Source organism: Convolutriloba macropyga, chromosome 11 (assembly GCF_964194025.1).
Source record: "Convolutriloba macropyga chromosome 11, txConMacr16.3, whole genome shotgun sequence".
Taxonomy (NCBI): Eukaryota; Metazoa; Xenacoelomorpha; order Acoela; family Convolutidae; genus Convolutriloba; species Convolutriloba macropyga.
In genome coordinates this window covers 24,309,576-24,321,916 of record NC_134478.1, presented here as the reverse complement: position 1 = coordinate 24,321,916, position 12,341 = coordinate 24,309,576, and the positions used below count along the sequence as shown (strand labels likewise).

The 12,341-nt window shown below is 38.3% G+C and overlaps 2 protein-coding genes across 3 annotated transcripts in view; one reads left to right on the top strand and one right to left on the bottom strand.

Annotated features, from left to right (window-relative positions):
- The window catches only part of LOC142349649 (elongation factor Tu-like), a 317,975-nt gene that overhangs the window by 4,787 nt on the left and 300,847 nt on the right, over positions 1–12,341 (top strand). The gene's annotated exons all lie outside the window — the stretch shown is intronic.
- Positions 1–12,341, bottom strand: part of LOC142349647 (uncharacterized) — a 44,896-nt gene that overhangs the window by 7,346 nt on the left and 25,209 nt on the right. For both annotated transcript variants that reach the window (XM_075401362.1, XM_075401363.1), the window contains one exon: positions 9,080–9,242. In XM_075401362.1, the coding sequence (XP_075257477.1) occupies positions 9,080–9,242 (163 nt within the window). The remainder of the gene's footprint in view (positions 1–9,079; positions 9,243–12,341) is intronic.

The following is a 12,341-nucleotide window of genomic DNA, read 5'->3' as shown; positions in this document are numbered from 1 at the left end:
TCAAGTGCGACGTACAATTAATATAATAGATATAGAAGAATCGATAAGAAGGAAAATAAAGAAAGGAGCAAGAAGGAAACAAAGTAGTGGATGAAAAACAAGATTCACCATTTTTGAGACAAAAAACAAGGGCCATTTCTGGCACCCATTCGGGCTCGAACCCATGCCCCTCGCTTCAGCCGCAGGTCTATTCCCTTGGGCTACCGACGCCTGTTACTGCCGTCTATTGAATCGGCTTCATACGAAAATATTGGTCGATGGCTTTCAGTCTCGCTTGTTTGTTCTAAGCTGTGTGCTTAATGAGCAAAAAAAACATTTGCAGATCAGCCAGTTAAGCATGACCGTGTAGGCTGCATGTTAAAGGATCGTTAAAACATGTGAAGATAGGAGCGTTGTTAACCATTGCGTTCAAGTGCGACTTACATTTAATATATTAGATATAGAAGAATAAATAGGAAGGGAAATAAAGAAGGGAGCAAGGACGAAAAACAGTAGTGGATGAAAAACAAGATTCACTATTTATGACACAAAAAACAGAGTCCATTTCTGGCACCGACTCAGGCTCGAACCCATGCCCCTCGCTTCACAGCCACAGGTCTAATCCCTTGCACTACCGACGCCTGTTATTGTTGTCTATCCGTAGTGGCTACATACGAAAATTGGTCGATGGCTTTTTGTCTCGCTTGTTTTTGCTAATCCGTATGCTTAATGAGCAAAAAAAACATTTACAGATCAGGCACTTAAGCATGGTCGTGTAGGCTGCATGTTTAAGGATCGCTAAAACACGTGAAGATAGGAGCGTTGCTAACCATTGAGTTCAAATGCGACTTACATTTAATATATTAGAAGATATAGAAGAATCAATAAGAAGGGAAATAAAGAAGGGAGCAAGAAGGAAACACAGTAGTGGATGAAAAACAAGATTCACCATTTATGACACAAAAAACAAGGACCATTTCTTGCACCCACTAGGGCTCGAACCCATTCCCTTCACTTCACAGCCGCAGGTCTAATCCCTTGGGCTACCAACGCCTGTTACTGCTGTCTATTGAATCGGCTACATACGAAAATATTGGTCGATGGCTTTCAGTCTCGCTGGTTCGTTCTAAGCTGTGTGCTTAATGAGCAAAAAAAACATTTGCAGATCAGCCAGTTAAGCATGACCGTGTAGGCTGCATGTTAAAGGATCGTTAAAGCATGTGAAGATAGGAGCGTTGTTAACCATTGCGTTCAAGTGCCACTTACATTTAACAAATTAGATATAGAAGAATAAATAAGAAGGGAAATAAAGAAGGGAGCAAGGACGAAAAACAGTAGTGGATGAAAAACAAGATTCACTATTTATGACACAAAAAACAGAGGCCATTTCTGGCACCGACTCAGGCTCGAACCCATGCCCCTCTCTTCACAGCCACAGGTCTAATCCCTTTCACTACCGACGCCTGTTATTGTTGTCTATCCGTAGTGGCTACATACGAAAATTGGTCGATGGCTTTTTGTCTCGCTTGTTTTCGCTAATCCGTATGCTTAATGAGCAAAAAAACATTTACAGATCAGGCACTTAAGCATGGTCGTGTAGGCTGCATTTTAAAGGATCGTTAAAGCATGTGAAGATAGGAGCGTTGTTAACCATTGCCTTCAAGTGCGACTTTCATTTAATAAATTAGAAGATATAGAAGAATAAATAGGAAAGGAAATAAAGAAGGGAGCAAGAACGAAACACAGTAGTGGATGAAAAACAAGATTCACTATTTATGACACAAAAAACAGAGGCCATTTCTGGCACCGACTCAGTCTCGAACCCATGCCCCTCGCTTCACAGCCACAGGTCTAATCCCTTGCACTACCGACGCCTGTTACTGCTGTCTATTGAATCGGCTACATACAAAAATATTGGTCGATGGCTTTCAGTATCGCTTGTTTTTTCTAAGCTGTGTGCTTAATGTGCAAAAAAACATTTCAAGATCAGTCACTTAAGCATGGCCGTGTAGGCTGCATGTTAAAGGATCGTTAAAGCATGTGAAGATAGGAGCGTTGTTAACCATTGCGTTCAAGTGCGACTTACATTTAACAAATTAGATATAGAAGAATAAATAAGAAGGGAAATAAAGAAGGGAGCAGGAACGAAACAGTAGTGGATGAAAAACAAGATTCACCATTTATGAGACAAAAAACAGAGGCCATTCTTTGCACCGACTCAGTCTCGAACCCATGCCCCTCGCTTCACAGCTACAGTTCGAAACCCTTGCACTACCGACGCCTGTTATTGTTGTCTATCCGTAGTGGCTACATACGAAAATTGGTTGATGGCTTTTTGTCTCGCTTGTTTTTGCTAAGCCGTACGCTTATTGAGCAAAGAAACATTTACAGATCAGGCACTTAAGCATGGTCGTGTAGGCTGCATGTTAAAGGATCGTTAAAGGATGTGAAGATAGGAGCGTTGTTAACCGTTGCGTTCAAGTGCGACGTACATTTAATATATTAGATATAGAAGAATCGATAAGAAGGAAAATAAAGAAGGGAGCAAGAAGGAAACACAGTAGTGGATGAAAAACAAGATTCACCATTTTTGACACAAAAAACAATGACCATTTCTGGCATCCACTCGGGCTCGAACCCATGCCCCTCGCTTCACACCCACAGGTCTAATCCCTTGCACTACCGACGCCTGTTACTGCTGTCTATTGAATCGGCTACATACAAAAAATATTAGTCGATGGCTTTCAGTCTCGCTTGTTTTTTCTAAGCTGTGTGCTTAATGAGCAAAAAAACATTTGGAGATCAGTCACTTAAGCATGGTCGTGTAGGCTGCATGTTAAAGGATCGTTAAAGCATGTGAAGATAGGAGCGTTGTTAACCATTGCGTTCAAGTGCGACTTTCATTTAATAAATTAGATATAGAAGAAAAAATAGGAAGGGAAATAAAGAAGGGAGCAAGAACGAAACACAGTAGTGGATGAAAAAAAAGATTCACTATTTATGACACAAAAAACAGCGGCCATTTCTGGCACCGACTCAGGCTCGAACCCATGCCCCTCGCTTCACAGCCACAGGTCTAATCCCTTGCACTACCGACGCCTGTTACTGCTGTCTATTGAATCGGCTACATACAAAAAATATTGGTCGATGGCTTTCAGTCTCGCTTGTTTTTTCCAAGCTGTGTGCTTAATGAGCAAAAAAACATTTGAAGATCAGTCACTTAAGCATGGCCGTGTAGGCTGCATGTTAAAGGATCGTTAAAGCATGTGAAGATAGGAGCGTTGTTAACCATTGCGTTCAAGTGCGACTTACATTTAAAAAATTAGATAAAGAAGAATAAATAAGAAGGGAAATAAAGAAGGGAGCAGGAACGAAACACAGTAGTGGATGAAGAACAAGATTCACCATTTTTGAGACAAAAAAGAGGCCTTTTTTGCACCGACTCGGTCTCGAACCCATGCCCCTCGCTGCACAGCCACAGGTCTAATCCCTTGCACTACCGACGCCTCTTACTGCTGTCTATTGAATCGGCTACATACAAAAAATATTGGTCGATGCCTTTCAGTCTCGCTTGTTTTTTCTAAGCTGTGTGCTTAATGAGCAAAAAAAAACATTTGAAGATCAGTCGCTTAAGCATGGTCGTGTAGGCTGCATGTTAAAGGATCGTTAAAGCATGTGAAGATAGGAGCGTTGTTAACCATTGCGTTCAAGTGCGACTTTCATTTAATAAATTAGACTAGCAAGCCCGCATAAACATCACAAAATTATATCCGAACAGGTTTAAAAGAACAGAGGCTTTTTTCGTGGCAACTCGGCTTCGAACCCTTGCCCCTCGTTTAACAGCAACAGCTCTTACCTCTTAGGCTACCGAGTATTTTTGGCGTCCATTACCTTATTTAACAGCAACTTTTGGTTAAGCGACAATTTTGGCTTTGCTGTGATTAAGGTGCGCTATGTTAACGGAAGGAGCGCAATGAATTTTCTTAAAACGAGCTTCTACAACCAAATCCTAAATTTATTTCCGAGCACATCATACATCCTTTTCCTCCCCTACTCGTGCTTGAAAAAAAAACATTTGCAGAGCAGGCTCTTAGGCATGATTGCGCGGGCTGCATTCTTAACGATCGTTAAAACATGTGAACATAGGAGCGCTGGTAAACATTGCGTTCAAGTGCGACTTAGATTTAATATATAAGAAGATGAGAGGGAGAGAAAGAAATGGAGAAAGAAAGAAAAGACAAAGGAATAAAGAAAGAATGAAAAGAAAACATAAGTAACAAAAAAAACAAAGAAATGAAGAGGGGAAGAAAAAGACAACCAACTCACTAACTCACCGATGCATCCTTTTCCTCCGCGACTCGGGATCGAACCCATGCGCCTCTCTTCACATCCACAGGCCTAATCCATTGCGCTACCGACTCCTGTTTCTGTTGTCTATTGAACTGTATACATTCGAAAAAATATTGGTCGATGGCTTTTTGTCTCGCTTGTTTTTGCTAAGCCGTATGCTTAATGAGCAAAAAAACATTTGCAGATCAGGCACTTAGGCATGATCATAAAGGCTGCATGCTTAAGAATTGTTAAAACATGTGAATATAGGAGCGTTGTTAACCATAGCGTTCAAGTGCAACTTACATTTAATATATTAGATATAGAAGAATAAATAAGAACGGAAATAAAGAAGGGAGCAAGAACGAAAACAAGATTCACCATTTTTGAGCCAAAAAACAGAAACTGGAGCGGTGATAACCGTTGCGTTCAAGTGCGACTTACATTTAATATAACAGATGAGAGGGAGAGAATGAAATGGAGAAAGAAACAAAAGATGAAGGAACAAAGAAAGAACAAAAAGAGGAAACAAGTAACAAATAAAAGCAAAGAAATGAAGAAGGGAAGAAAAAGACAATCAACTCACCATTTTTTATCCCAGTAAGTTATAAATCCTTTTCCTCCCCTACATGGGCTCGAATCCATGACCCTCGCTTCACAGCCATAGTCTAATCCCCTTGCGCTACTGAAGCCCGTTGCGGTTGTCTGTTGAACTGGCTACATACGCAAAGTTTTCGACAATGACTTTTTTGTCTCGCTTCTTTTTGCTAAGCTGTATGCTTAATGAGCAAAACACAATTACAGATTAGACGCTTAAGCGTGGTGGTGGTGTATGCTGAATGTTTAAGGGTCGTTAAACATCTGACGATAGTAGTGCTGTTAACCATTGCGCTCAAGTGCAATTTACATTCAATATATTAGATGAGGGGGAGAGAAAAAAAATGGAGAAAGGAATAAAAGATGAAGGAATAAATAAACAACAAAAGGAATATATAAATTTAAAAAACAGAAACGAAGAAGGCAAGAAAAGGACAACCAAATCCCAAATTTAATTCCGAGTACATTATACATCCTTTTCCGCCCCTACTTGGGCTTGAACCCATGTCTCTCGCTTGACAGCCACAGGTATAATCCCTTGCGCTACAGACGCCTGCTACTGTTGTCAATCGGTACTGGCTACCGAAGCAAAATTTTTATCAATGTCTTTTTCGTTTAGCTTGTTTTTGCTAAGCCGTATGCTTAATGAGCGAAAAAAAAACATTTGCAGAGCAGGCTCTTAGGCATGCTTGTGTGGGCTGCATTCTTAAGGATCGTAAAAACATGTCAACATAGGAGCGCTGCTAAACATTGCGTTCAGGTGCGACTAACATTTAATAAATTAGATGAGAGGGAGAGAAATAAATGGAGAAAGAAAGAAAAGATAAAGGAATAAAGAAAGAACGAAAAGAAGATATAAGTAACAAAAAAACAAAGAAATGAAGAGGGGAAGAAAACGACACCCAACTCCCGAATTTTTTATCCCAGTAAACGATGCATCCTTTTCCTCCACCACTCGGGATCGAACCCAGGCCCCTCTCTTCACAGTCACAGGTCCAATCCATTGCGCTACCGACGCCTGTTGCTATTGTCTATCCGTAGTGGCTACATACGAATATTGGTTGATGGCTTTTTATCTCGCTTGTTTTTGCTAAGCCGTATGCTTAATGAGCGAAAAAACATTTACAGATCAGGCACTTAAGCATGGTCGTGTAGGCTGCATGTTTAAGGATCGCTAAAACACGTGAAGATAGGAGCGTTGCTAACCATTGCGTTCAAATGCGACTTACATTTAATATATTAGAAGATATACGAGAATCAATAAGATGGGAAATAAAGAAGGGAGCAAGAAGGAAACACAGTAGTGGATGAAAAACAAGATTCACCATTTATGACACAAAAAACAGAGGCCATTTCCGGTACCGACTCAGGCTCGAACCCATGCCCCTCGCTTCACAGCCACAGGTCTAATCCCTTGCGCTACCGACACCTGTTACTGCTGTCTCTTGAATTGGCTACATACGAAAAACATTGGTCGATAGCTTTCAGTCTCGCTTGTTTTTTCTTAAGCTGTGTGCTTAATGAGCAAAAAAAACATTTGCAGATCAGTCACTTAAGCATGGCCGTGTAGGCTGCATGTTAAAGGATCGCTAAAACATGTGAAGATAGGAGCGTTGTTAACCATTGTGTTCAAGTGCGACTTACATTTAATATATTAGATATAGAGGAATCAATAAGAAGGGAAATAAAGGAGGGAGCAAGAAGGAACCACAGTAGTGGTTGAAAAACAATATTCAGCATTTATGACACAAAAAACAGAGGACATTTCTGGCACCGACTCAGGCTCGAACTCATACCTCTCGCTTTACAGCCAGAGGTCTAATCCCTTGCGCTACCGACACCTGTTACTGCTGTCTCTTGAATTGGCTACATACGAAAAACATTGGTCGATAGCTTTCAGTCTCGCTTGTTTTTTCTTAAGCTGTGTGCTTAATGAGCAAAAAAAAACATTTGCAGATCAGTCACTTAAGCATGGCCGTGTAGGCTGCATGTTAAAGGATCGCTAAAACATGTGAAGATAGGAGCGTTGTTAACCATTGTGTTCAAGTGCGACTTACATTTAATATATTAGATTAATATGGTACTCTTTAGAATCACTAACATTCAATTCTTTCCTTCCAGTGCCCTAAAGTATTTTGTTGATTTTAAAATCGATGAAATTTTCATCTGTACGGGATCAAAGATACTTTTGATAAACTCCGTCTTTAGATTTAGTGCCATTCAACATCGACTAGAACCAAATTCATTTCTTGCTTTTCGAGAACTAGAAGTCTTTAGTGGTTCAATCTATCGAAGCAGAATAAAATGGGTCCTTTCAGTTCATTAAAACTCCCACCTATAGGTAAAAGAGAAAAATTTGTTTGTTTCAAGTGATGCTGTAACAGGACGTCAAACTTCACTCAGGTATCCCGATTGCTAAAATTTTTCAAATTCCTGTAAACAAAAACATTTGGTCTTTTACAAAGCTGCCGTGCGTTTATAATGAATTGACAAATATTTTGGTGTGTCCAAAACGATGTACCTCAATTCATGTGGAAACTGAGCAGTTTCTCTCGTAGCAGCTAAAGGAGATACAAAAAAATTGAATGATTGAAAAATCTGTAAGCTGCGAACTCATAACACTTGATTCAGTCAACAAATCACAGTGGAAGTCACCTGCTAATATATGACATGCTATTGATTTCAGGTTACCTAATGGATTTCTAATCAGCTCTATGAGAACTTCAATGTTATTAAATTGTTTCAAGTGAACCACGGTTTTTGACAAAGGCTTCAAGTCGCATGTTGTCAAGTCAACTCAACACTCGAGAGTTCTCCTTCGAGATGCCCCGTAGTTACAAAATCTTGTTTTTGTTGCTCAATGTAAAGGCCAACGCCGCGTTTGCCCGTAGCTTGAGCAGAAACTAAAGCCCGGCAGACTATATTAGTCAGCATCATCATTATTGTTTAACCAAGTCCAGGTGCAATAAGATTAGATTTGTTATTTAGTAGCTCTATACTACACTTACCACTATTAATAGCTTTTAAGAATCATTACATTATCACACTATTGCTAGCCTATTTTGTTGGAAGGGTTGATGATGGTATATGAAAAAATGGCATGACCCCCCCGAGAGCTCAGAACTAGATAGAGCGATGTAGAGTCAATCAATATAGCTTAAATTTCAACAGTCTCCTACAATAAAAGTGTCAGGGTTGTTAAGATCAGCACGTTCATTAGCCGTATCAGTTAAAATATCAATGTAATTCAGAAGCATTATTATTGTTACGGAAAGATTTCGATTTTGAACAAATTTCCTTGCTTGGACTTAGTTGTTTTTGGCGCTCGGACGTTGGAGTGTTCGCCGATAGTTGATACGATGATTGAGTGAAGACAACATTCGGCTGAGAAGATTTGACTGCTCTTGGAAATTTGACTGAATGTCCAAGATTTCTACAAACAAATTTATCACTGGCGAACAATGAATTCGCATCTTGATCAACAACAATGTTCACACCACTGGGTCCATTTGTCCGTTTGAAAATCAGTTGCTGTACACAGTTATTGGAGGCACATTTTAGTCGCATCCTTTTATGTCAGATCAGCATCTGTTTTTCGGACAAAAATAGAGAAACTTGACGACAAACGGAGTCTAAGAGTTGGTTCGAGCGGATGACAGGCTTTGATTTGGTCCATTTGCACATTGATAGACAGTGCCTCATGAAAAAAATTACTACATCTTTCTAATAGCACTTGCCGTCCACAAAAGGGAGGTTTTAAATGATTATACAATCTTTGCATGAATATCGCTCGGGGTCATTGTTCTTCTTTTCTAAGAAATTACTTCATTCCATAAGTCAGCTATTACTTTTTCGTTTTTTCGAGTTTTTCTAGAAATTGGGTGGGTTACTCCGTTGTCCTTGGAATATTTCTCAGTTCTCTTAAGGACATCATGCAACAACACTTTGGGGTCACAGTAGTCATTAGCATTCCAACTGAAGCTATTTAAGTTTATCGTAACAATTGGGCTAATTTCGCTATTGATCTTGGTCATAAATACTGAAAAATGACACTCCTTGAAGTAAAGAGAACGATAACTTTTTCAACCCAAAAAGTCAACTAAATTACTACAAAAGGTGTCCAAGATTTATGCTGATGTTCCTGACTGAAAAAAGGCGGAAGCTCTCTACTCACCTGAAATTCTGCTTGGCAAGACCAGAGCTGGTGCAGATGTTCCAGAAGTAGTCTTTGGACTGTTCCAGTCTCACAGCCGGACACACCCTTCCAACCGCATCCAGACACCTGTCGTGTGCTTTGAAGCCACAATTGAGACACTCGTACCACGAATGCACAAGGCCTACAAACATCACCTATCTTCACTGATCTCACTCATAACTGATCACGAATAGGAAGATCAAAGAAACTTGGCATTATAACGACTGCATACACTTATCTACCCTCTTTACCTACCATCCAAATAATTTTTTCACCACTTTCTGAGACAGAAGTTTATAGATAACAAAGCTGTCTTTTTAAGGATAAAAACATAACTGATTATATTATCTTTAAATGCTTAAAAATAGGCCAAAATTGAAAATGATAACAATTGGTGCCATTTGCTTCCTCTGTGGCGTCTATAGTTGATTATGAATTCTGTTATCTAGCCCGAGCGTACTTTGAAACGGTTGAATTGTCAAGAAGCTTTCAAATATGTTTTCTACAAAGAAGACAAGTTCTCTTCAGACAAAGTATATCAAACTTATAATTTCTTGAAACTCATTGTTCCATCCTTTTTATCATCTGATGTTGTAAGTAACCTGTGAAAAAGATCTTTTCCAATTTGAGTTTTTCGCAACTGAAAGCATCCAATAGATCGTCTGAAAAAAGCCGCGATCGATTCCTATAAACCCGATTGTGATTGAAACAGCAACAAAAATATTTCTAATAAATTATTAAACGTAGGTATTATTTTAACTATATATGGTTATTTCGTTTATTCGTCTCTCTTAATGAGACATAGAGATTATTATCAATTCCAAAAAGCATTTGACTGAAAAAGACCAATTAGAACAATACTCAGGTAGGGACGCATCCTAAAATGGCCTTTATGGGTTTATCCCGTTTGTTTTTGAACTCGTTTCTCAATATCGAGTCCTTCTGTTTAGATACCTCTGCTGAGCAACTGTTCTTAAGGTGCAGGTTGAACAGCATGCGCGCAGAATGCAACAATCCTGGAAAAGTTAAAAATCACGTACAATACAGAAAAGACGGCAAAATTAGGTTAAGCAAAACAACTTTTGTTTCACAACAAACAAGAGCATTATAATAGCCGGCTGGTTAGATGATGTGACCATTAACCATTTGGTAGCTGAGAGCAACTTTTCAAGAAATCTTTGTAAGTGACAGCATCTTTTCTGATAAAATTATTTGTTGAAAATTTTAGCAAATTACCAAAATTTTCGGCTTAGTTTTCCCTTTTTATTGAAATTTTTATGCGACAGAAAAGTCAAGAAGACCGACAAAAAAGAAAGGCAAAAAAGTTGCGTCACTTCCATCACGATGTATTTTCTCTGTAAGCTCAAGTCCACTTTGGTACAAGTAGTATTGATTCATATAAAAGGAAAATAACTGACTGAAAGGATTCTTATTAAAGTTATACAAACTTTCAGTTTTTAATCGAAAAGTAATGTTTTAAAAATGAAAAGTCTTAATTTTCACTGCTGTTCTTTTGCATGATCTTTGACATAGAAGAAATTAGGATATCACAAGTTCTGTTAACTAACTACCTGCTAAAAAATAATCGTTCCTCCAAATTTTGGTTTTGCGGCAAAAACGTCTTGAATACATTATCAGTATTTTTTTTGGCTAAGGAAAAAGTTTTGAACAATCCCTCAAAGTTTTGACTCAATTTGCAATTTTGTTCAAAATCTAATCTACCTGTAGTTAATGTTCTCATTTTTGTAGTGTTTAAAAAAACTAATACAATCCGGGTAATTCATAAAAATAGCATCGAATCGACTGAACTTGATATCCGAATTACCAAAAAGTTATTTTCTATAGTTTTAAAATATAGTTATTCATTAATCGGAAAAACCTAACGGTTGCTTGTAACGCGTACTTTAAATACGCAATTCAAATACATCATTGCACGTCAAAAAACATAACATAATTCAATTACAACAAAATTTCACTTTTCGATTTTTAGATATAAATTCTGATTGTTTTTGCAGATGAATTAGAGTATCTTAATTAGATGAATTCAATCAGGATGCCATTTTTCAGATGTGAAACATTGCTCGAAATGACCTTCAAGGACAGACAAGGTTATACTCTTTAACAACAGATCGGAATCATACGCAGAAAACAGTCCAGTGGCTGTTTATATTGATTTTGAAGTTGATAGAAGAAATGTACGGGGCATTTCGATCTCCCATCAGCTGCCTTCCACCGGCCCTATGTAAAAATTAATCGAACAACGACAATAAAATTGCTCCAAAAAATTCAAATTTTGCGAGATTTTGCTTGAATCAAGAGGATTTGTATTCTCGATTACATCAGCAAAGCTGCGACAAATAATCTAAAGGAAATGAAATTAACAATCGCATGGATAGAATCGATATTTGGAAAATCGTATGGGCGAAAAATGGATTAGAGATGGAACCGTTTTTTTACAAGTTCAAGAAACTGTTCGTTCGAAAAATTGAAGGACTATGGACGTGGAATTGAAGTTGGTTATGACATTAGTACTGATTCCAATTGCTTCAAAAATCAAACTCAGATACATCGCAAATCGTTTAGATTCACAATTAAATGGCAAAATCCCTCCATAGACAATGCAAATCAGCAAAATCAAAACTTTATTGGTATTGATTTGGGGACTCCTCTTTTCAAGAAACAGTTCTCAACTGCCAACACATTATGGAAACATTATCCCAATTAAACATAGCCGGCAGATTGCCGGAAAATAGCGCGATAGACTCTCGTGGCCTTCCATGAATTGAAACAACTAAAGAAACAAGATAGGCAGATTGTCCGAAGTCCTTTAGTAGACCACTAGATTTTTTGGGTTAGATACGTACTGCCATTTTTATGACACATAAGGTCTAAGAGAGCTTTTCCAAATTGATATTCGAAATCGAAAACTCAAAACTAATACTCAAGAATTAGGGCATATAAGTTTGGCACTACTTAGATGCACACTATTGATCTTTAACTAGTAAATGTTCATAAAATGAAGTTCCATAAGTGAGTTCAGAAGTCATTTTTTTAGTGAGGCAAGTCACGCAATTGACCTAAGATCAGTAATGACGTCACGTACACAAATTGTAACTGCAAAGCAGTAGAAGGCGCTGAAGTAATTGAAAAAGTCAATTCCAAGAAGTCAGGTCGTAAGAATCATCGATGGAGACGACGAATTAAAAAAACATAGCAGGACAAGTCCTGAAATACAATTTAA